General features: G+C 56.6%; 1 protein-coding gene across 3 annotated transcripts; it reads right to left on the reverse strand.

Annotated features, from left to right (window-relative positions):
- Positions 1-1,010: 1,010 nt before the first annotated feature.
- CENPM (centromere protein M) lies at positions 1,011-10,293 on the reverse strand. 3 transcript variants are annotated; one of them, XM_043965165.1, is made up of 6 exons: positions 10,125-10,293; positions 9,071-9,153; positions 8,072-8,170; positions 6,872-6,951; positions 5,771-5,862; positions 1,011-2,106 (listed from the first exon to the last, which is right to left on the reverse strand). In XM_043965165.1, the coding sequence occupies exons 1-6, from the start codon at positions 10,179-10,181 to the stop codon at positions 2,023-2,025; spliced, it is 495 nt and encodes a 164-aa protein (XP_043821100.1). In that variant the 5' UTR covers positions 10,182-10,293; the 3' UTR covers positions 1,011-2,022. The 3 variants fall into 3 exon arrangements, with proteins under 3 accessions (XP_043821100.1, XP_043821099.1, XP_043821101.1); XM_043965164.1 differs by having other exon boundaries at positions 1,011-2,110; XM_043965166.1 differs by lacking the exon at positions 10,125-10,293 and adding an exon at positions 9,679-9,946 and having other exon boundaries at positions 1,011-2,110.
- Positions 10,294-24,486: the final 14,193 nt, after the last annotated feature.

Consider the following 24,486-nt stretch of genomic DNA (forward strand, 5'->3'; position numbering starts at 1 on the left):
TTTCTGCAGCATCTACATAATAGGGCTCTGGTGGATGGCGGCTGCTGACATCTTTCAGTTCCCTGGTCGGAGAAACTGTTAAAAATTAGGTTTCCTAATGCCTTTTGTCTCCCTCCTGCTCATTGCCCACCCTCCCCTCCAGACCCACCCCTCCCTGGTGACCATCAGGCAGAACCAAGATAAACAACCTCATCCAGTCTTCTGCCCCCCTCCCCCATGACTAGAGGATCGGTCTCTCTTTTAGATTCGCATTCATTTATACCCCTTCCTCATTTCTCCCAACACAATAATATTCTATGTTCGTTCACCTTCTATAGTGTTCTCCATCTATGGGCAATTCTTTGCTACCGCAAAGGACACTGCTCTGGATATTGCGCCCTATGTTGGGCCTGACTTGGTGGGGGGGGCGGTGAGGGGAGGGTCTTAAGTCCAGTTGTGGGATTTCTGGGTCCAAGGGTGTGGACCACTTAGTCACTTTTCTTATAGAATTCCAAAGTGAAATCCACAATCGTTGGAGCACTTCCCAGCTCCCCCCTCCCCCGAGCATCTCCAACATTGGCCACGTCCTATCTTTTTTGGCATGTTGTTGATTTACCTGGTGTGAGGTGAGACCTCATTTCTCTTCCTAGTCGTCATTTGGAACATGTTCTTACAAGCTCATTTATAGTTTGCAAATTAATTTTTAAAAACTGTTTTTTGGGGGGGGGGCAGCTAGGTAGTGCAGTGGATAAGGCACCAACCCTGGATTCAGGAGGACCCGAGTTCAAATCCAGCCTCAGATAATTGACACTTACTAGCTGTGTGGCCCTGGGCAAGTCACTTAACCCCTCATTGCCCTGCTCCAAAAAAATGTTTTCTGAAAATAACAAACACCAAACAAAATGTACACAGAATAGAGGACTGTAGATGAAACTGTGGATCCCAAGTCTGCCCAGGCTCCCTTTTCATGTATAGAATTGCCAAGTCCTGAAATAAATCAAGGTGATGAGTTGAGGAATAAATGTCTTTAATTGAGATAACAGGGTAGCAGACCTGCCCCCCAGGAGGATGTCCAAACCAAAGAGACCCATGAAAATATGTTTATAGCTTTAGGAGGAGAGGGGGAGGAGGCAGGGGAGGTAGCAAGGCCGGGCTGTGAGGCCCCAGCGGCCCTTGCAATCCAGGCAAGGGAAGCCACTTCTTTCTGGTTGGTTTGTCCTTCATGCCATGAATCCCAATGGGAGGGGGCAAGGACACAAGAAGTTGAGATCCAGCGTCACCCCAGCTCCCCACAAGGGAACATCCCTGGGTGGGGGGCCTGGAGTGTGGCTCGGTTTATCGTAAAGGTCAGGATGTAAGGACGTTACAGGAGCTCTGACCTTGTCATGATGACAATCCATATTACGGTCAGTATTAACAATTCTCTGTAATTACACCAACCACTGTAGTCCGTATAACATTCAACATGTGACGCCCCAGGGGTCCAGCCAGTCCGAGATGCTTTCTGGACTTCTCTCCATTCGGAGCTTGACAATCAGTCCTCGCCCTAGCTCTTGAGGTTGTGACTATGTCCATTCTCTGCAAGCTTGAGCGGGGGACTTCTAGGCCTGGTGCAGGCCCCCCCACGCTTCTCTGCTTCAGGCCCCCTCAGAGCCCAGGCCTGGCCCAGCCCTACAAGGCTTACATCTCACTCTTTTTTGAACAGAAGATGAAGGCACTTTTTTGGGCTCCATGTTCCACTATCAGGTCTGCCGCCATACAGAATGTGAGGGTTTGGTTCTGGTTTTTTCAGTCAGGGAAATAAGTAGGGGATCAGGAAAGAGCTGGGTTTTCCCCCATTCATTTTTAATTAAGCCTAATTTCTCATCGTCACAACACCCAAGATGGCCCAGGGAAGGGGGCAGATTCCCAGGTCCCCTGTCCCCACAGCAGCACCTGCAGCAGGGCACCGGACTGGTCACTGGCCACCGGGTCTAGACAGAGGCCTCCCTCACGTCTCCTGCTCCAACAGCTCTGGCGACCTCTTCATTATGGACAGCAGGTTCAGGGCCGACATACCGGGCACGTGGCCCGCGCAGATCTGCAGAATTCGAATAAGGCGCTGGGCCATGGCCGTCCGGAAGCATTCTTCCTGGAAGAGAGGGCAGAGGACAGGAAGCATCCTGGTTGGGGGAAAGGGAGGGCTGGTTCTGTCCTCCAAAGGCTGCACAGACACATGGGTGGGCAGAGGCAGAGGCAAGGCCTAGAAAGAAGCACCCCCTCAGAGCCCACATGCAGAGTGCTAGCATTGCTGAGCTCCTGCCAGGTCCCCCAAACCTGGCTGCCCCATCCCTGTGGCTGCCCCACCCCTGTTCCATTACACCCACGGGTCACCATTTAGCCTCCAACTTGAGTGAGCCCGCTTTAAGAAGCCAGTTCAAGGGAGAGGTCATTAGCATCACAAAGGCACTGAAACAAAGAGCCCCCACGGGTGGATTTAAAATAGGGTTCCATTTACCAGCCTATGACTCACACCTCTCAGGAATAAAGCAACTCCATCCCTGGAGAGCACCAGAGGACAGTTTACAAAGTCAATCTCCAGGCAAACCAGAGAGTGGACTTCTACTTACACCCATTTTTTTTTTCCTTGGGCAGGGCAATGAGGGTTAAGTGACTTGCCCAGGGTCACACAGTTAGTAAGAGTATTTGAGGTCGGATTTGAACTTAGGTCATCCTGAATCCAGGGCCAGTGCTTTATCCACTGCACCATCTAGCTGCCCCTACTTACGCCCATTTGACAGATGAGGACACTGAGGCCCCCAAAGGCTAAGTGACTGCCCCAAGTGGCACAGCTGGTGTGTGTTTGGATTGGGGGCTGGACCCCAGGCTTTCAGGCTTGAATTCAGTGAAACAGAAATGGACTTGAGGGGGCAGCTAGGTGGCGAAGTGGATAGAGCACTGGCCCTGGAGTCAGGAGGACCTGAGTTCAAATCTGACCTCAGATGCTTGACACTTACTAGCTGTGTGACCCTGGGCAAGTCACTTAACCCTAACTGCCTCATTAAAAAAAAGAAGAAGAAAAAACAAAAAAAGAAATGGACTTGGGTGGGGATGTCCATGGCCCTTCCCTCCCCATGGCAGGACATGCTTTTCCATCCCCAGATCTCATTTAATACTCTCAATGCCTCTCTGGGGTCAGCAGAGTCCCCACTTTACAGATGAGGAGAGTGAAAGCTCCCCCAGGGGCACCAAGGAGAGGGAGGACATCTGAATGGGATAAGCTCGGAGATTCCCAGCACTATCCCAGACCCTGACATGAGCGGCAAGAATGAAGAGGAGGGGGGCAGCTAGGTGGCGAAGTGGATAGAGCACTGGCCCTGGAGTCAGGAGGACCTGAGTTCAAATCTGACCTCAGAGACTTGACACTTACTAGCTGTGTGACCCTGGGCAAGTCACTTAACCCCAATTGCCTCACCAAAAAAAAAAAAAAGAATGGAGGGGAGGGAGGCAGAGGAGACAATCGGTCACCTGGATGGGGCCAGAGACCAAGCAATGGAAGGTGCTGGGAAAGTTCTGGAGGGCTCGGGTGACCTCCCTGGGCCTCTTTCCTCCTCGGTAAAATGCAAGCTGGAGGGCCAGCCTCTGAGCTCCCTTCCGCTCTGCTTCTAGCAGCCAAAGAGGGAGGGTGAAGGGTTCTTCCTGTCCAGGGCCCCAGAAACTGCCCTGGGGCAGGAAGCAGCAGGCAGGGGGGGGGCCTTTCTTGCCCTTCCCTGCCATCTAGTGGTCACAGAAAAAACAACTGCTGCAGGGACTGCCTGGCATAGGCCCCTCATTTTACAGAAGAGGAGACGGAGGTCCAGGGAGGCCAGGAAGGGGGTGTGGTTATGCAGGGCCAGAATTTGACCCCCCAAACCAGCCCTTTCCCCACAGTGCCAAGCAGGCAGCTCCCTCCATCCTGTGTCTGGTTATTCCAAGTCAACTCTCTTCCAAGCACAGCTCACCCCAGGCACAGGAGCTGGACACAATGTACCCTGGTCGGGGGTGGGATCAGACCTGAAGGGAGTCCAGGGGCCACCCAGGGAGAGGTCTCAGGTCCCAGGAAGCAGAGGGTGGGCAGTGAGAGCAGTCAAGGCCAGTCATAGTTATGAGGGGTGTTATCAATAAATTCCCCTAATGCCTTCGGGTTTTGTCATGGCCTGGAGGGGGACCCTGGGCTGGACCAGTGGGACCTGAGTGCTGGAAGGGCCTCCAGAGCTGGTAAGGGTTTGAAGCCCGGGCCAGAGAGGCCAGGGCATCTGGTCAACAAGCTGGCTGAGGGGCAGCTGGGTGGCGCAGTGGATAGAGCTCTGGCCCTGGAGTCAGGAAGACCTGAGTTCAAATCTGGCCTCAGACACTTGATACTTACTAGCTGTGTGACCCTGGGCAAGTCACTTAACCCCAACTGCCTCACTAAAAAAACCAAACAAACAAACAAAAAAACAAGCTGGCTGAGTCAGCAGAGGATCATGACCCATAGGACAATTCACAGAAGCTGTGTGACCTTTCTCCTCCAGGGCCTGCTTCTTCCTCTAAGAGGAGGGCGTTGGTCTCAGTGGCTTCCTCCATCCCTTCTGTGACCAGGGATGCAGAGACAGCAGAGAAGCCCCTGCCTCTGGGAGCCTCCAGCACAGTCAAGGAGACAAATGACCATGTCTCAAGGCCCTCAGGAGGTCATCAGAGCCCTACAACCACCCCCAAGATCACAGGCCCACAGATCTTGGGCTAGCACAAGGCTCAATGCCCTCAATTTACAGAGAAAGAAACTGAGGCCCGGGATTACACAGCTAGGACACCCAGCCTCAGACCCAAGGGCAGGATGAGGTCAGCACTAAAGGGGGTGGGGTGGGGTGGGCCTGGAGGCACTTCCTCTTCTCACATTGTTTCTTCCCCTCCAAGGGGGTCGGACCAGAGGTCAGGGGTGGAGGAACTGGCCTGGGCACCAAGGTCCCCAAAGGGGCAGGGCTGCCTCCAAGGTGGTGGCCCGTCCCTGGGGGTCCTCCCCGGGGGCAGGCTGGAGGAGGCTGCACAGAGGTCCAGCACTAAGGGCATCCTCCCTGCCCTCAGGGACTTCCTGCCCAAGACCCCTGCAGAGAATTCTGGGAGCTCAGCTTACTCAGACCCCCTGCCCTGTGGGCTCCGAGGGAGGAGCAGCCTCTGCCTTTCTTTGTCCTCCCAGCACTTGGCCTGGCCCATGAGAGGCCCTTCAGAAATGCCTGCTGCCCAGCTGCCCGGCTGCCTCAGGGCACAGCCCTACAGGAGCCCAGGAGAAATGCAGATACAGGTGCTAGAGAAGAGGGGGAGAGGCCACCTGCCACCCAGAACACTAGGGAAGGTGTCAGAGAGGAAGCACCAGGTGAGGAGGGCAGCAAGTGGGGAGCCACAGCCACGCCCTGAACACAGACCAGGACCATTTCAAGGCCCAATCCCCACCCCCTTCTTTTCCTGTTTCCTCCAAACAAACCAGGACACTCCTTCATGGTGCTGCTCCCCAGCCTAGTCCACGTGGCCTCCGGGGAAGGCTCCCTGCCTTGTGGGCCTCGTGGCACTGAGTGGGGTGGCCCGGGTGCCTTCTCTAGGAAGAGTGAGGACACTGGCAGCACCAGCCCCCAGAGCCCCCGTCTGCCCCTGGCTCCTGTGGCTCCTCTGGAATTTGTCCAGTGCACGCAGAAGGCGCTCCCTCCTCCCTTCTCAGGGAGAGTGGGAAGGACACCAGGGGCTCATCTGAGCCTAAGCCTGGGCCTCTGTCTCGGGCTGGGGGGGGGGGGGTCCTTACCTCCAGGTCACTGAAGAGAAGAGGGCTCTGGCAGGTGGTGGCCATTTTCTTGATGGTGTCCATGTGGACACTGATGCTTTGTTCTTTTCTGACTAGAAAGGACAGACAGAGCATCGGTCAGTCGGTCAGTGCGGAGAGCATCTAACCCACCCCCACCCAGCGGGGGGAGGGGGGAGAGGCTGGACGGCCTGGGTGTGGAGACCACTGGGAGCAGCCACAAAGGAGGCCTGGAGAAGCCGCCCAGACAGAGCAGAGGCCGAGGACTGCAGGCCTGGGTGGGCCAGGAATTCAGACCCCTTCTCTCCTTTCTGGAAGCACGGGGGTGGGCCATGAGAGCAGAAAGTCTGCATGTGTGTGGTTAAGGTCCCAGTCCTGGGAGGGGACTGTCTGCAAACCTTTGCTCCTTAGAGGCAGGGTGGGCTTCTGTGGACGATGTGTCCACGGGAGGGGTGGACAGGCTGCTGTGAAGCCATCACCCTCAGACCTGCTGAGGAAGCCCCAACCCGGCTAGGGGAAAGCAGGGAGAGAGGCCTTGGCCCAAGGCCAAGAACAAGGGCTCTGCTGGGTCGGACACTGACCAGAGTCACTCCGGTCTCCTGAGCATCGGAACTAAAAGGAAACGACCTGCCCTTGCTAGGAGGTGGGTGGTGGACCACCTGTCCTGCCCTACACCTTGACTCCAGACCACAGGCGTCTAGAACCCCTTCAACAGATGCAGGAGCTGGGAAGCAAACAAATGAAGGGAGAAGGGGGGCACAAGGGAAAGGGCCCTGGCCCTGGAGTCCCAGGTGCTGGGTTCAAATGCTGCCCCTGATGCTTGCTGCCTGCGCTACCCCAACACCCCCCCTGTAAAAGGAGGGCTGGCAGGGGGCAGCTAGATGGTACAGTGGATAGAGCACCGGCTTTGGAGTCAGGAGTACCTGAGTTCAAATCCGGCCTCACACTTAACACTTACTAGCTGTGTGACCCTGGGCAAGTCACTTAACCCCAACTGCCCCTCTAAAAAAAATAAAATAAAAAAGAGGGCTGGCCTCAATGCTCTCTGGGGTCCCTCCCAGCCCAACATTGGGGTCCCAGGGAACAAACAGCAGCACCTCCTACCTCCAGTGACCAGGAAATACACCTTCCCCAAGAAGAAGCTGGCATCCACATGAGGCAGTGATGACTCCACGGTCCTCAGGCTGGGGGCCAGGGCAGATGTGGAGAGAACACAGTTACTAGACCAAGAAGCCCCACCCCCTTCCCCGAGGCTGCTCCACTAGGGGCCAGGGGCAACCCCTGACCTCACAGGCCCTGGATGGCAGGAAGGGCTGGGAGCAAAGAGACAGTAATCATTCGTTCCTCCTCCCTCTGAAAAATGAGGGGTTGAAGCAGTCAGTCAAGCAGTGAGCAACGATTAAGCACCTACTCTATACCAAAGACAGGGCACACAAAGCCAATGTCCAGAAGCCTGGTGGTGGGAGACGGGAGGCGAGGGGAGAGATTTCCTGCAGCTCTAAATGAATGATCACAAAGTCTACAGGCCGGGTGCAAAGGCTCCCTGAGTTTAGAGGCAGGAAGGAGGGCGGCTTCCCAGGAGCCTTTGCGTCTGGCCTTACAGAACCATTAGGATTTCAACAGCTGGAGACCAAGGGGAGACATGTTTTTGGAGGACGGAGGAGATGCTGGATCAGCCCCATGGCTCCTCTGCCCCCTCCAGATGTGATGAGGTGTGATGAGCTTATGGGAGGACGCTCCTGGATGCCATGTGGCAGCTGCCCTGGGCCAGGGTGTGCCAGGGGGACAGAGACCTGTGGGCAGGAGCAGCTCCCTCGAGGCATAGCCAGGTACCTCTGGATGGCGCAGCCCGGCTGCCTGGGGCTAGGCCTCCTCTCCACAATGGGGCGAGCCCCTGCAGATTCTCCTGCAGAGGTCAGGCACGTCTGGTGTGCAGGAAGATTAGCCTGGAGGTTGGGGCAGGGGCAGACGAGGGGATCGCAGAGCCCAAAGGCCAAGTGTCTAAAGCCTGGCTGCCCCTGGCAATGGGAGGATGCAGGAAGAGAAGGGGGCCTGTTGAGGCCCAAAGCCCAAGGTGTTTTAAGAGAAGGGTCTCGGGCGGGATGAGGCCTGCACGGGGAAGACCACCAGCACCACGGTGGCTGACACGGAGCCAGCTGAGTATAGGCAGGGCTCTGAGGGGGAACCACTGGAGACCAAAGCTGGGTACTCGCTGCGATCACGGCTGGACTGGAAGGCCCACCCCAGGGGTCTGTCCATCTTGGCGGTGACAGGCGGCCTGAGGCACCCCCAGCCCGAGCTCACCTCTGTTTGCTGTGGAGGCTGAGCACAAAGACAATGAGGTCGATGCGGGGCCGGAGGCATTCCCTGTCCGTGGGCAGAGGGAGAGAGGAGGCCACATGGCTGCGGGGAGACAAGCGATGAGCAGGTCAGCTCAGCACTGGTGGGTGCCAGGCACGGCCCCTCCCTAGACCGCCAGAGCCAGCCATGCCTGGGGGTCCTCCAGGGCACACACCAGGCCCAGTGGCCGAGGCCTGGCCTCCAAACCCAGGAAAACGTTCCGGGAACCGAGTCCCGATAAAGAACAGGCCGACCCGCCCCCTGACCCAACATGTCCGGGCTGCCTTCCTGTGCTCCAGGCCATGGCCGACCCGGGACAATAGCGTAGATCCATCTTGGACAAGGCCTTGCCACCCTCAGCCCCAGCCCGAGGACCATGGGCCAAGTCCCCACAGGGCCATGGCCTCTCCCGTTAGAAGGCGAGCTTCCCAAGGTCAGGGCTCCTATGCTCTGTGCCCCTGCATCCCCAGAGCTCTGCACACAGTAGGGGCTTAAATAAGTGCTTTACTCGTTTCTTTGCTGCCTACAGAGGGTTAATCGATTTAGAGCAGCTGCCCCAGGCTGCAAACAGTCAGTACCAAGCAGAAGAAGATGGCAGCAATGATGAGAGCCAGGCGGTCTTGGCCAAAGGCTCCAGGGGATGCTGGGAGAAGAGTGAGAGCCCCTGACAGGCAGGTGGCTTTCACAGGGAAGCCCCCAGACTGTCCTCCCCGCCTGGAACAGAATGGCCGCTGGAAGACAAAGTCAGGGAAAGGACCCAGCCAAGGTCACTCTGAAGGGGGTAGTGGGGGGAGCCCGGGGTGCCCCCCGGGGTCTGAGGGGGCCTCCTCAATACCAGCCCAGTGGCCATTGGGACAGTGAAGAGAGGGGGCTCTGCAGCCCCTCCCATCTGGAGGGTCCCGTCTCCCTCCACCCTTCCCCAGGGGGGAGGGGCCTTTCCTGCAGACCCCCCCCCACACTCACACCTGGATCTTGGCGGTGCCCTCGATGGCCTTGACCATGGCCACCCCCAGCTGCTCCAGAAGCATCTCCTCAGAGCCCACCAGCTGCCGGAGACAAGAAGAAACCTCTCACTCGGTGCCCTGGGCACAGGGACCCTGGCCAAGGCCAGAAGATGAGGGGGCCTCCAGACCCTCCTGGGACCCCCCCAGTACAGCTGTGGGCCTGGGGCCTGGCTGTGTCTGAGTACATCTGTGCCACCCAGCTGCTCAGGAAGACCCAACTTCAAATCCTTCCCCAAACACTAGTCATAGCTGTGTGACGAGGGCCTGAGTCACTAGCTGTGAGACCCTGGGCAAGTCACTCCCCCCTGATGGCCCAAACCCCTCTCTCAGCCTTGACTTCCCCTTCCGTAAAACGGGGGTGACAGTGGCCACGCCCACCCAAAGCGGGGTCAGGGCGACGGTGTGCCAGACTTCTGACCTCCGCCCCCTCCAGGCCGCCAGCTCTGGACCCTCTCTCCCTCTCTGCTAGTCATCTCCCTCAAGCCCTCCGCGGGGAGGGGGGGAGGGGTCTCCAGAACATCCAGAGGCTCCCTGGTGCCCGAAAGCAAATGACGAGATCTGCCTCACCCCCTGCCACTCCCAGGGGAACCTCCTGGGCGGACACCCCCAGAAACACGCAGAGAAAGGAAGCCCCCTGAGGGCAGGACCTGCTTCCCCTAACCGAGTCTAGCACTCAGCCTGGCATACAGTAGGAGCCTAATCAATGCTTGCGGCCTGAATAAGGGCGGGCCCTGTCTGGTGTGGCGTCTGTATCTGCTGGTCGCTAGGCATGGACGGAGAGGGACACTGAGGCTCAGAGGGGTGGAGGGCTTGTCCGGGCTCACAGGGCTCCAAACCCAGGGCTACCCGGCTCGGAAGGAGCGCCCTGTGATTGGCCTAGACTTAGCTGTTCCCGCCCCCGCCCCGCCAACTCCTCCAATGAGCATCTCGCCTGCGCTCCGGGCTCGCCTGGGAGACAGGCGCGGAGCTGACGGGGTAGTCTGAGGATAGGGCCTGGGGCTCCCGGGACTTACCAGGATAGTGGCTACGTCCAGGGTCGGCAGCTTGTCCAGGGGTCGCAGCAGCGCCATCTTCTCGCCAGCCTGGGAAGCCTAGCCCTGGGGTAGTGGGGCGAGCGAGTGCGCATGTGCACCCCTCTTTTAAACGGCTCTTTGGCGGGGCCGCTGTTTCGCGTGACGTCATTTCCGGCGGCAACGACAGTTTCCCCCCTAAACCCCACCCCCACCCCACCCCCCCGAGGGGCACGAGGGCGGGGAAAGTCTCTTTCGCATTACGTCACCTTCGGGTTGGGGCTCTGGAGGCTCCGGGTCTTAAAGAGGTCGTTCCAGGGTTTCTGAAGGTGCGTCTTCCTCGGCCCTCCCCTCCCTTCGGGGTCTGAAGGAAGAATCAGTTTTTCAACAAGCATTTATTGAGCGCCTGCTGTGTGCCAGTACCTGGGGTACAGACAAACAAAATTGTATATGTATGCATATACACACGCATACACATAAATATACACACATGCAAATGTGGAAGACTAGGGCTCTGAATTGCTTCTGACCTTTCAGATCTCTTGGACCTCCCTGTGCCTCAGTTTCCTCATCTGTTAAAAGGAGCCGCTCCGGATAGAACCTGACAGAGCCAAGAAGCTTTTATGAACAAACATTCAGTAAGCAACTGTTGCCTGCGGGGTCCTGGGGAAGGTCAAGTCAAATGGACCATTAATTAAGCACCTGCTGTATACTGAGCTCTGTGCCCATGAGGTAGACCCAAAGAATGCAAAGGGTGCTTTTATACAGTGTACCATAAAGTGCTATAAATGGGAGTTCTTGCCACCTCTGTGGCCCTGGGCACATCCTATCCTCTCTGGGCTAAAGGATAGTACCATGGAATGAGGGCTGAGTTTGGATTCAGAGAGTCCTAGGTTCGAAACCTGCCTCTCCCTCCTTGCTGCCTGAGTGACATTAGGCGAGTGACTTCTCCTCCTTGGGCCTTATCTGTGAAAGGAGGGAGTTACCAGGGCCTTCTCTGGCCTTTGGCACCATAATCCTCCTCCATTCAAAAGGTCCAGAACATGGGTCTTTCCTCCAAAGGTGGAGGACAGAGGCACATCCAGGGGTGAGGCTGGTTTGGGATGGAGAGACCGAGCCTCTCCGGCCTCCTCAGCTTGCTGCCAGAATGCAGCCTTCAAGAGTCCCAGGCCACCTCAGGGACATTATTCAACAAGCATTTATTAAGCACTGACTATAACACACCAGGCATTGTTGCCTGGCTCTGGTGATATGGAGACCAAAATGAAGCACTTCTTCTCCCCCAGGAACTTGTGCCCCAGGTGGAGAGAAAGATCCCGCCTCTTCCTTAGAACCACGGTCAGGGCTCCGCTCAGGAGTAGTCTCCCACCACCAGTTAGTTAGGTGGCAGTGCTAGTTCCCTCCTCAAATTACTGGGTGTTTATGCCTCTGTCTTGGGGTCTCCCCATTAGAATTCTCCAGGGCAGAGACTGTTCTCTGTCTTGTCTTTATGTGTCTGCTGCTACGGAGAGTGCCCTCTGCATGGGTGAATGACAGGTGAACCCTATCAGAGGAAGGGGTTAAACCAGGGGGTCTGAACTGTCCGTGGTCCTGATCCCACCTCGGTCAGGAATTCGCCAAGTTAATGTCCTCATCTCTAAGCGGGCAGATAGGTGGCGCCGTGGATAAAGCACCAGCCCTGGATTCAGGAGGACCTGAGTTCAAATCCAACCTCAGACACTTGACACTTACTAGTTGTGTGACCCCAGGCAAGTCACTTAGTCCTCATTGCCCTGCAAAAAACCCAAAAAAACTAAAAACAAATAATGTGAACTCCTACCAAAGGGTCTTGTGTATAAAGAAGGCACCCAAAGCCCTCCCTAGAGATAGATAACATGCTCCTGAGTGCTGAGAGGAGGTCGGGTCTGGGGCTGAGATACATCCGATTCACTGTCCAATGTGGTCACTCCTGCAGGTCCAGCCCCTTGTCTGCAGTTACTGCTGTCCTTCACACAGCTTCTGGGCTGTTGTTCATAACAGAGGATCAGAAAGGATTGAGAGCTGAGAGTCCAGCCCTCTCATTTTACAGAGGAAGATACTGGGGGGGGGACATATAAGGTCATACCAGTGGTGATAATAGTTGGCATTTACATAGTACTTTAAGCTTTGAAAAGCACTAAGTGCCAGAAAGCCAAGCCCTGTGGCCCTGGCGAAGGGAGAATCAGTGTCTCTTGCCTCCTTCTTTGTCACCGGCCTCCACGTTTCCAGGAAACTTTCTCTGGGGAGTCACTTCCCAGCAGTGGGGTGGCTGGAGACGAGGAGGCCTCCCAGGACGCCGCAAGAGCTCAGGCAGAGCTGCTCTTGTCCTCCCAGATGTACCAGTCACGGGGGGCCAGGGGTCTATGGTCAGATCGTGCGTGCGCTGACAAAACCGAGTCTCAGAATTAGAACAACCACAATCAACGCTTGTTGGATGAATGAATGAACAAGTGAGCCCATCCCTGAACAGGAATTTCCTCTATAACCTCTAGAATAAAATGGTCTTCCAGCCTCTGCTTAGACCTCCAATTGAAGTGGGATCAGCTAACTTCCTGCTGAAGTAGCCCATTCCATCTGGGCTAGCTCTAATTGTTAGGAAGGGTTTTAGTTTTTCCCCCCATTGCTGCTCAGCTCTGAGGCCAAAAGGAGTCTGTCTGAGCCTCTTCCTCTGATATGCAGAACACTGTCACTTCCTGCCCAAACCCCTCTCATTCAATTAAGATCAACCTCCCTCATCTGACCCTGGCTGATCCTGGCTGGCCTGGCTCACCTCCTCCTCTGGATGCCCACCACTTTATCAATGGCCTTGCTATTGTGTCACCCAGAAATGAACATCACATTCCAATGTTAGCGAGAAAGAACTCTGGCTTCTTCCGATCTGCACACAATCCTTCCCTGAGATCATTGGCTCAGAGCTGCAAGGGAACTCAAAGGCATCTAGTCCAATCCCCTCAATTTGCTGATGAGGAACCAGAGCCAAGGGGCCCCAAGATGGAGCAGGGCTTTAGACAGGGCGCTTTCCATTGAACCACACTGCCCCCCATGACCTTCTCTGTTTCCCTCCCTCTCCACCCCAGGTGGCCAGGCTGGGTTCCTTCCAGGTAGAGCCTTGTAGCTCTCACGTAGCCTCCAGTCAAATATTAATGTCAGCCTGTGGGGTAGGGGGAAGAGTCAGTCCTGACTTTGAAATCAGGAGACTGGCTTGGATCCCAGTTCAGCCGCTTAGCAGTTATGTGGCTGTAAGCTGGGAAGGGGCTTGGACATCATGTCATCCAAGTCTCCCATTTTACAGATGAGGATGCTGACACCAGAAAGGGGAAGAGAGGTGCCACCCAGCCAGCAAGTAGCAGAAATGAGACTTGAATTCAGGTCCTCTGACTCCCTGAGCTCACACGGTTGGTTAGGGGCAGATGAGCTGGAAGAAGACCGAGTTCTCCTAACGCCCAGTTTAGTTCTTTCCTTGACACTGTGACTCACAGGGCTCCTGTCCCTAGACCCACCAACAAATAGAACAAGTACCCTACCTAGCCATACATGGTCCCCCCACGAACTCTGGTGATCACAGCAAGGGCACATCACCAGCCTAATCCAGCCCCCTCCCTCTCCTGAAGACAGACCTGCTCCCTGTCCTCTTCTCTCACCATGTGACACCTCCCCTCCTTTCTCCCCATTACAAGCTCTGTACCACGTGCATAAGTGAGCCAAGGTTGGTTTCCCCGGCAACTGTGGATAAAGCCCTCAGTCGGCTCCAGCCTTCTGATTGGCTGAGGTAGATCCCGCCTCCTGCCATCCTGAGATAGGGAGAGAAGGGAGCTGACCAGGGCGCTAGAGCCTCGATATGTTGCTGGACCAGTGAGGCCGCTCTGGCCGACTGAGCCCTGGGGCTCCATCCTCCAAGGCGGACATCAATCTCGGCATTTCTTCCGGCAGCCCCAGCCCCCCCAGTGTCTCCTGCAGATGGTGGGATGCCCAAGAAGCGCCCCTAGGCCACGGCTAAGCCAAGAGCTGTGCCTGGGTCAGGGGCTGAGCACACCCACAGCTTGAGGTGGGTCAGGGGCAGGGGTGGGGGGATTCCACACCGCCAGGGCATGGTTGGGAGCAGCTCTGGTGGGCAGGGAGAAATGCCAGCTGAGGCTTGTCTGCCATGGGGCCAGGCTCATTTTTAGGGGCTCCACGGGAACAAAGGGGCCAGAGATGCTAGCTGATGCTGCCTGAACCCCAAGAAGCCAGGAGAGGGTGCAGCAGCGGGGAGATGGTACCCCACCCCCAGAATGTGACCTTCCTCCCATATTCCAAGGCTTTGAGAGGCAGCCAGGCAGAGTGGAAACAAACCAGGCTATCCTCAGAGACCCGGATGCGGATTCTGGTTGGGACAGGACTAGCCGTGTGACCTTGGGCACATCACTTCCTCTGAAGATATTCACCATCCTGTTCTGTTGGGGCCCTATGGCTGAAGGGAGTAGTATGCAACGCTTTCCATTCTATCTAGTTGTCATTTTGGGGAAAACATTTTGTAAACCATCCGACACGTGGTGATTCTTCTCAGCCTGAGGGGCTATTAGAGGGGGTCCCAAGCTCTGTCTGGCAAGATGCACTGGTGGCACAGGGCCCTGAGGATGAGCCTGGGGGGGGGGAGGAAAAACCTCCAAGCACCTGCTGGCTTCCTTCCAGTGCAGGAGGTGTTGTCAGACTCTGTGTTCAGCTCTCTAGAGACACTGATTGGGCTCTGGGGAATTGTTCGGAGGAAGGAAGGACCAAGATCCCTGGACCCCTGCTGCCCCAGGGCTACCCTGACTCTAGGCAACTTAACTCCTCTGGGTCTTAGCTTTACCCACGGGGAAAGGGAAGCTCTTGGGGATGGCTGTATAAGGCCTGGAGATCTCTGGAGGAGTGGAACTGACCTGGAATCCCCAGTGGGGAGGGTGCAGATGGAGGAGCCCTGAAGAATGACCTTTCCCCACCCAATCTAGGAGGAAGAGCCCGGACATCCTAGACAAAGTCCTTTTCTTCCCTACTGGTCAAAGAGATTCTTGGGGCAAAGCCACTGGCCCCTCCCTTCCAGTGGGCCTCACTTCGGTTTCTTCTTTTTGTTTGTTTGGTTCTTTGGTTTTTTTTGTGGATCAATGAGGGTTAAGTGACTTACCCAGGGTCACACAGCTAGTGAGTTTCTTACAAGTGCTAGCTCTCATTTCCACTTCCCTCACAACTGAGAGGCTGGTTGTGCAAGAATTGTTACTCCCATTGTACACATGGGAAGACAGAGGTTTGCCTCTGGTCACACAGCTGGTTAAGGGACAAAGGCGGATCTGAACCCAGGCCTTCCCGACTGCAAGCACCCTCAGGAAATCAATGAGGTCGTTGATCCCCCCTGCTCTTCTGTCCTCTGCCCCATTGGGAGGGGGATGCTAAGAATGGAAGGGAGCAGCCCTGCAGGGTGGCTTGCTTCGTCCTCCTGCTTCCTCCGCAGTTTGGTATGGGTCTTAGGGTCTTTTTGGGGGGAGGGGCAATTGGGGTTAAGTGACTTGCCCAGGGTCACACAACTAGTAAGTGTTAAGTGTCTGAGGCTGGATTTGAACTCAGGTCCTCCTGAATCCAGGGCCAGTGCTCTATCCACTGCACCACCTAGCTATCCCTATGGGTCTTAGGGTCTTGATCATAGCCCACCCCACCAAGGTCCAGCCAGAGTCTTCACTCTGCCTGCTCCCCTGGGCCCCCACCCCCATGGCAGAAGGCCTAGAACCTCAGTGCTGGTAGGGGCACTGAAGACTCTGTGCTCTGACCCTCCCACTCTTCTCAGGGGCAGCAGCAGCACCTACGCAATGCCGCATTTCCTGGACTGGTTCGTGCCCGTCTACCTCATGATCTCCATCCTCATCTTGGTTGGTTTCGGAGCCTGTATCTACTACTTTGAGCCTGGTTTGAGGGAAGCCCACAAGTGGCGAACACAGAGGCCCCTCCTGGACCGGAACTTCCGCAAGACCCTCATGATCCGGGACAACCTGGCTTTTGGGAGCCCTGATGTCTGATCCCTCAGGGCTCAGGCCCAGGAGCAGAGACAGACAGAGGGACAGGTGGCCCCTCCTCCTGAGCCACATCCCTGCTCCTGTCCTGCTCCCTGCCTCTGTCTGAGACACCCTTTCCAATCCCGGGAGCCGTCTCTGTCCTTCCTTTGCTATCTCTGCTCTAGCATCTACCCCCCAGTCACAGCCCTTCGGCTCTTTGACAGCCTAGATCTGCCTGCCCAGGACACCGGGATCGCTTCAGGACCCCCAGAGCAGGAGCCAAACTGCCAGCCCCACTCTGAGACCTGGATGTCACCAACCTTGGCCAGTGCTGTCGTTTCTTCTCATCTCTCTCTCTTCTTGGCAACACAAGTCAAAAAGCCTCCAGAAGGGATATGGGAAATGGGCAGGCTAGGGTCTCTTGTGTTCACCCTCCTCAGGGTGACCTCTTCCTCCACTCCCAGAGTTCCACCCTGTCTTTAATAGCTGTGCCAATCCATCGCTGGTGCTGGCTGGTCCTGTGGTGCCCAGGAATGCCCCCCATCTAATGCCAATAGCTACTCCCAAAATGTGAGTCATCCCCTCTTCCCACAGTGGGTGAGCATCCTCACTGCCTATCACCATCAGCTCCACAGTCCCTTTGCCCACACTCTGTGTGTGTGTGTGTGTGTGTGTGTGTGTGTGTGTGTGTTTGGGTGGGGGAGGAGCATGAGGGGCTCAGGCACTGCCATGTCTATCTGCTATAAACCAAGGCTTTCCCATTGAGGAACATTGCCCCTTCCCCCAGACACAATCACCACTCCATCTCTTCCCTGGGGCAGTGCCTAATCTGCCAGCAACCCAGGCAGCAGCAGGACCTTCCGGCCCAGGAGTGAGACAAGGGCTCCCTGGGGTCCTTGGAGCATGAGCTGGTGGGAGGGGCTCAGGAGCCTGGGCAGTTGGCAGCCCTGGCCAGGCTGGGGAGAGGGTGTTCCTGAGGCCTGTAGTCTTGGTTTCTGGAATGTGGCCCTGGCCTTTAGAGAGTCTCAGGGGCTCTGAGAACCCCTCCTCCCAACCCCGTGATGCCTCCATCCCTAAGGGAGAGAGTTAGTGTAGAGAAGGAAATCCTGCCCCAGGAAGGGCTTGGAGGAGAGGCCAAGCCATTCCCATCACCCCTTTAAGGGTAGGCCCAGTCTGGGGAACTGTCTCTCTCCTTCCCTAGGACCTGGGCTCTGGTCTCAATTTGTCCCTCCTCCAAACTGGGCTTCAGGTCCAGGGACTTGTTGCTTTCATGTGCTAGGGTCAGTGAGGGGAGGGAGGTACCCCCGGGCTATGGGACATGTGAGTGGTAGGGCTTGTGGGTAGAAGTATGTCCCCTCTGGATCTCAGGGTGAGTGTGACCCCAGCTGGGTATGAGTGGATGGGATGGCAGCCCACGGCTTAGGTGTCAACAGAGGGACCTGAAAGGGTGCATAACTGTGTGCCCGTGGGTACACGTGGGCATGCATTGTACGACATGGGGAATGTGCAGTGGGTGTTTATGTTAGAAGAGGATGGGGGTTAGGCATGGGTGTGTATATGAGAATAAGGTGATGGGCCTGAGAGGTCCAAGTGAGCCTGGAGGTGTGGGGGGTGCTGAGGACGGACTCTGTGCCCTAAGGGGTCATGCTCAAAGTCGTTCTGCTTTCAGGAGGGGACCCAAAGGTGTGGCCGGGTCTTTTCAGGCCATGGAGGTGAGCCTGTGAAAGGTGGGGCTTCATCTCAGGTGTGGATGGGGCCTGCTGGAGGAGAGGCATGTATGGGCCTCTCCCGACCCCCCTGCTCTCCTGTAACCCCCTTCCATCCAACCCTGAAGCTGAGGACACAAGAGTATGGGACCTAGTCCAAATCTGAAGCCCCCAGGTCAGTCTACACTTCACCGCCAGAGTCCTGTGCTGCCCTGCCTGAGCCTCACATGGGTCTATACCTCCCACACTACTACCACCAACCCTCCCAGTCCTGCTGGAGAGGCTTCAATCATGAATAGGAAATATGGCTATACAGCCTCTGTGTGTGTGTGTGTGTGTGTGTGTGTGTGTCTGTCTGTCTGTCTGTCTGTCTCCCTTTTTCTCTCATTCATTGTCTGTTAAAAGATGCTAATAAATGCTTTCTGGGCCAGCCCCTCAACAGTCTCAACATTACCTAAAGCCTCTGAGTTACATTCCCTGCTCTTCCAGTCAAGCTGGGGAGGTGAGAAGGGCAGCTGGAATCAGCCCTGTGTGACAGATAAGGAAACTGAGGCAGAAGAGACCTGCCCAGGATACATAGCCAATTGGGGGGCAGGGCGGGAATTCGAACCCAGGTCTCCTGGGCAGGGGAGGGAGACATCATGATGAGGAAGAGAAGGAGGAGGAGGAGACTACTTATCCCCATTCAAGTGTGCTAAGGGATTCCCTCAAGAGAGCCATCCCTGTCTGACTGAGAAGGGGGAGATGGAGGCTAAGAGCAGTCAGGGCCTCCCCAGGTGGGAAGGAGCCATGTCTCCTGATGCTCTCAAACCCCCCCCCCACCACCACCATTCATGTAGCCCCTAGGCCAGGGAGAGAGTGGGAGCTCAGCAGACAGAGGAAGCAGGGGGATAGTGGAGGGGGGAGGAAGCCAGAGGTGTCTGGGGTCAGAGGGATTCCAGGGTCTCCCCCTTGTTATTGGGGCCAACATTCTGGTAGGCTTCCTGGGCAGGGAATCCTGCCAGCCAGCCAGGATGGAGGGGGGCAGGGAGGGAGGGAGAGGATGGGCTAGAACGGGGAGAGAGAGGCCCAAGAAGAGAGAAGAGGAGGGGAGAGGAGGGGAGAGGAGGGGAGGGGAGGGGAGAGGAGAGGAGGGGAGGAGAGGGGATGGCTGGTGGGCCCGTGGGAGGCATGGAAGCAGACAGAAGAGGAGAGGAGAAGACAGGGCTGCCATTATCATCCTGGATGAAGCCAGGTCTAGGCCACGAGCTGCTCTGCCCAGGGGATGTGACCCTTTGTGGCTGGCAGCTCTCAGAGGACTCAGCCCAGCCCAGCCTGACAAACCCCTCGGGTCAGAGTGCGGGGCTGAGCAGGGGAAAGGCCTGCAAGCAGTGCGTACACCAAGACAAGACAATCCTAGTGTCCCACCTGGGAGAGAAAGGTGCAGGGGACGCCTATTGGCTTGGGAATCAGAGGGCTGGGTGTGAATCCTAGCTCTTCCTCTTACTGTGTGAGCTTGGATGGGTGGGTTCTTTAAGCTCTCTGGGCCTCAGTTTACTAATTTTAAATGGGAGGCACTATACGATTTCTAAGATTTCTCACTCTAAATCCCATGGTCTCTTGAAGGCCAGACCGAGAGTCTTCTTTCGGTGATGTGGCGGACAGCTGGGGCTGTCTGGGCAGAGAGAGCTGCCCTGTCCCTGGCTTCTTCCCTGGCCCTCCCCCCACCAGCAGCCTGGACCTTTGGCGCAGGGACCCAGGATTCCGGTGGATGAGGGCTCCCTTTCATTTGCCACCCACTCCCTGGGGCTGGCACAATGTGGGGTGGGGTGGGGGAGCTCTGGGGCCTTGTCGCTGAAGCTGCAAGGAAACAAAGGCCTGGGCCCAGGCCTTTGCTACTGCCTGGGGGCCCTGGGACAGAGGGGTCACTGAGCTGTGCCCCCATTGGGACCCCTCCATCGTTTGGTGGCCCCCAGCGCCCGCTAGCGGCACTTGGCCCAGCCCTCCTCAGCTCAAGGTAAGCATTAAGCATTGGAGATGGAGGCTTGGTGAGGGGTCTGGGGGCTCAGGGTTGGGGCTTTGCTAGCAGGACGTAACCTCATAGACTTAGATCCAAGAGGAGCCTGAGAAGCCATCTGTCCTCATTTTAGAGATGAGAGGGTCAGTGATTTGAGCAGGCCCTCAGAGAGAGGCCTGGGGGCTAAAACCTGACTCCCAGTAATGTACAGCCCTGCTCAGGAGCCACTCAGTGGTGGGCTGAGCCCACCACCCAAACAAAGGAGCAGGAGACGTCAGGTAGACAGAAGCTTGGGGAGGGGAAGAGGCAGATCAAGGAAGACTTCCTGGAGGAGGTCACATTGAATCAGGTTCAAAGCATGGAACCCAGATCTAGAGCTGAAAGGGACCTTGCAGGTCATCTCTTCCAAGGGCCTCATTTCCCAAAGCCCCTAGAGGTTGGATGACTTGCCCAAGGTGACATAGGCAGCAAGCAGCTGAGAGGAGATTCACACCCAGCTCTCTGGCTCCAGAGCCTCTTTCCACTTTTACCATGCGGCCTAATGAGCAGGACTTCAGTTGGCAAAAGAGTGAAGGCGGGCATTCTGGGCACAGGGAAGAGTATGGGCAGAAACCTAGGTTGTATGGGAACTAGGCCAACCAACAAGCAAGCACTGCTTAGACTAGACTGTGTCCCTGTCCGCAAGGGGCTTCCCTTCTATCATCAGAGACAATGAGCACATATATAAATATATACCGAATATTTGCAAAGTGATGCCAGGGACTCTGGCCTGTTTGGTAGAAGCAATGAAGTCATCTACACGCATTAAGTCCCTGCTGTGTACCTGGCACTGGGTCAAGTGCTGGGAAGAGGCAAAAGTCACACTCACACACACACACACACACACACTCACATACAGGATACACTTAGAGGGGAGAGTGCGAACTTCACAGAGGGCAGCACTGCAAGATAAGGTTGGAGAAGTCGGGTGTCGCCAGTCTACTTCACCTGGTGGGTAATAGGCAGCCACTGAAGGGTTTGGAGGAGAGCACTCTCACAGCCAGAGCTGTGTGGGTAGGAAAGAGTACTGAATGTGAAGGATGCTTCGAAGCAGAGAGGATGGTGGTGGGGAGAGGTGCGCTGTTACAGGGGGTCAGGGGGTGCAAAGAATGCCATGTACTGGGCTTGCGTCAGCCAGGCTGGGAAAGGGAGGGGCTTTCATGGGACCCAGGAAGGAACTGGGTGCGAGGCTCAGGTTAGGGTTAACCTCCAAGGGGCAGCTAGGTGGCGCAGTACATAAAGCACTGGTCCTGGATTCAGGAGGACCTGAGTTCAAATCCAGCCTCAGATACTTGACACTTACTAGCTGTGTGACCTGGGGCAAGTCACTTAACCATCATTGCCCCACCTAAAAAAAAAAAAATAGTTAACCTCCAGCCTGGAGGGGTACAGTCAGAAATAGTGTTTTTAAAACACCACCCTGTAATGTGGAAATGTGTTTTGCTTGACTTCACATGAAGAATGGGTGCCAGGTTGTTTGCCTTCTCAGTGGGTGGGGAGGGACTGCAGGGAGAGAGAGAATTTGGAACTCAAAAAAAAAAAAAAAGACTGTAAGGAGTGTGTTCTCCAGAACTACTGGAGTGGAGGGCTTTTGTCAGAAAGTCCCAGGTTCCAGTCCTGCCTCTGACAGTAGCCATGTGACTTTGGGCAAGTCCTCTAACATCTCAGAGCTTGGTTTCCTGGTCTGTAAAATTAAGGAGGTCTCCTACAGCTCTGAATCTTTGAGTGAACGTTAGTGGCACCTTCCATTGGAGGCCCAGGACTCGGCTCACACAGTCAGTAAATGTCAGCAGAAGAATTTGAACCCAGGTGTAGGGCTGCTTTAATAGGATTAAGGATTGGAAGGAACCTTAAAGATCCCATAGTACAGACCGCTCATTTTACAGAGGAGGAAACAGGCCCAGAGAGGTGAAGGGTCTTGCCCAAGGTCACACAGCAATGGTGGGACCAGAACTCGGGTCCCCAGAGTCTTGGGCCTGTGCTGCCTTGTGTATCTCAGAGGTGCTGGGGGCCCCTGGCATTGGCTGCTGGAGGGTAGTCAGGGGAACACCTCCCCCTCCCCCAGGCTCCCCCTTTAGAGACTGCAGCCCCTGGGGTGCCTCTGCTGTCCTGTGAGAATGGACTTCAACAAAAGAGGAGAGTGGCACCTCATGGAGTGTCCCACGATGCCTCACTGGTGTTCGCCCACCTGGCCCACGTCTAGTGCCCACAGTGGAGAAGCTTGAAGTCCCCACCTCTGGCCTGGAGCTAATCACTGCCCTCCTGGTTTCCTTCTCTGTAAAATGGGGACAGTAGCCCTGGCATGTCCTGCCTCACTGGACTGTGGGGCAGGACATGCTTTGTCAGTTTTCAAGCCCCAGAGAAATGGTCATTGGTAATGTGGGGTGTCAGTGTGCAAGTGGGGGAGCCTAGGCCAGAAGTCACAAGAAGAGATGCATATGTGTGGAGGCGTATTTAGTGAGGGGGTATTAAGCTGACATCCCCTGTTCTAAGCTGCCTCCCAGCCCTGACATCATTCCCTGTTCCAAGTTCCCTCCCAGCCCTGACATTCCCTGTTCTAAGTTCCCTCCCAACCCTGACATTCCAGGGTCTAAGACTCCTCCCTCCCCTTTGGGGGCCGTGCCCTAGGGGATGCAGGAGGGTGCTGGAGGGATCCAGATCTAGTATCCTGGGATCCAGCAGACGCCCCTCGGAGGTTCCCTGGGAAATGCCCGGGCTTCACACAGGGGAAGCTGAGGCTCCCGGGGAGGGGGGGGGAGGGCGCTCCTGGAAGGAGGCCCCGCCCCCAGGAGGAGGGGCCTGAACGGCTGCGGAGCCCGAGGTCCCCAGTAGGGGGCGGCGTCTGTGGAGGCGCCAGGCCCAGGCAGCAGGTGGGCCGGGACTGGGGTCTGTGGGGCGGGGATGGGGGTTGGGCCCACCTGGGACCCCCAGCAGAGAGACAGGGGGGGGGAGGCTAAAGGGGGGTTAGATATGGGAAGGCAGAGGGGGGGAGGAGGGGGGCTAAAAGGGGGCAGAAACGGGGAGGGGGGGCAGCAGAGAGACCTGAGGGAGTAAGGGAGGGTAGATGGGGGGGGCAGAAGGGAGGAGGAGGGGGGCTAAAGGGGGAGCAGAAACAAGGGGGGGGGGGTCAGCAGAGAGACCTGAGGGAGTAAGGGAGGGTAGATGGGGGGGCAGAAGGGAGGAGGAGGGGGGCTAAAGGGGGAGCAGAAACAAGGCGGGGGGGGGGGGTCAGCAGAGAGACCTGAGGGAGTAAGGGAGGGTAGATGGGGGGGCAGAAGGGAGGAGGAGGGGGGCTAAAGGGGGAGCAGAAACAAGGCGGGGGGGGGGGGGGTCAGCAGAGAGACCTGAGGGAGTAAGGGAGGGTAGATGGGGGGGCAGAAGGGAGGAGGAGGGGGGCTAAAGGGGGAGCAGAAACAAGGCGGGGGGACAGCAGAGAGACCTGAGGGACTAAAGGGGGTAGATATGGGCGGGGGGGGGGCCGCTAAAGGGGGGAAGGGATGGGAATGGGGCGTTGCAGGGAGACCTCGGGCAATGGGGATCGAGTGGGGGTGGATAGAAATGGGGAGGGGGCCGCCAGACAGAGGGGTCTGGGCAGTGGAGGGTCAGGAAGGGGAGGGGAGCTGGCCCTCAAAGCCCCTGCACCCGCCGCAGGGAGGGTCAGTGGGGGTGGGCCCCGCTGCTCTGGTGCCTCAGTGTCTCCCTTCCTGCCTCAGTTTCCCCAGACGGGGGTCTTTGAACGAGCCCCACGCGGTTCATCCCCGTGGACGCCTGCAGCGCCTGGGAGGACCCGAGGTCCAGGAGGTCAGGGGGCCCAGGAGGAGGCAGGTAGAGGGAATTGCCCCCCTTTGGTGGGAGCAGATGGAGCCGATCTGGGCTCCTGAGAAGGGGGGCCCCTCTAGGTGGGGGGCAGTAAGGAGGAGGGGGGTCCCAAGTCTGAGTCTGGAAGGGACATCAGAGGCCCAGGGAGGGGAAGGCAGGGACACAGCATCCAATGGCAGAGCCACATTCGAACCCAAGGCCTCTTGGGCCCAGCCCTGCCTCCTCTGCAAGGAGGAGCTGAGAAAGGCTGTGCCCATTATGGAGGCCTCCAGGGTCTGTTTTGTGGATTCATGGCTTAAAGAAAGTGACGGGAAATGCTAATGATGCAGCTTCTCCCTCTTTCCCTCGGAGAGCCGGTGGTTAAACATTTACCTGCTTCTAGGGATGGAGTGCTGGGCATATGTCTCCAGGGCCTCAGAGACCCTCCATTTAGGGACTTTGGAGGTCAGCTAGTCCAACTCCCACTACCTGCCTCCCCATTTTACTGAAGAAGAAACTGAGGCCGACGTGAAGTGACTCGCCGGAGTCACACAGATATAATTGGGAAAGTTGGCATTTAAAGCCACGTCTTCTGACTTCAAATCCAGCTCAGCTCCAGCTCCGACTGGCAGAGCCTTCCAGAGACAGGGTCACCTCCATACCTGCCAAGGCATCAGAGGGGGGATTCGTGGCATAGCTGATCAGACTCTGGGCCTTCCCTTAGGAAGAATTCTTGGGTTGGAATCCTATCTTAGGTACTGATGAGCTGGGGAGCCTTGAACAAGTCATCTCGCTCACCCCTCAGT

Source organism: Dromiciops gliroides, chromosome 5, assembly GCF_019393635.1.
Source record: "Dromiciops gliroides isolate mDroGli1 chromosome 5, mDroGli1.pri, whole genome shotgun sequence".
NCBI classification, from domain to species: domain Eukaryota; kingdom Metazoa; phylum Chordata; class Mammalia; order Microbiotheria; family Microbiotheriidae; genus Dromiciops; species Dromiciops gliroides.

Bases quoted from the DNA above. Each gene is read 5' to 3' on its own strand.
- CENPM (XM_043965164.1), bottom strand. From the start codon at position 10,181: ATGGCGCTGCTGCGACCCCTGGACAAGCTGCCGACCCTGGACGTAGCC. The intron at 9,154-10,124 runs GTAAGTCCCGGG...TGTCTCCGGCAG, and splicing joins TGGACGTAGCCACTATCCTG to CTGGTGGGCTCTGAGGAGAT. The intron at 6,952-8,071 runs GTGAGCTCGGGC...CCTGGCCCCCAG, and splicing joins AGCCTCCACAGCAAACAGAG to CCTGAGGACCGTGGAGTCAT.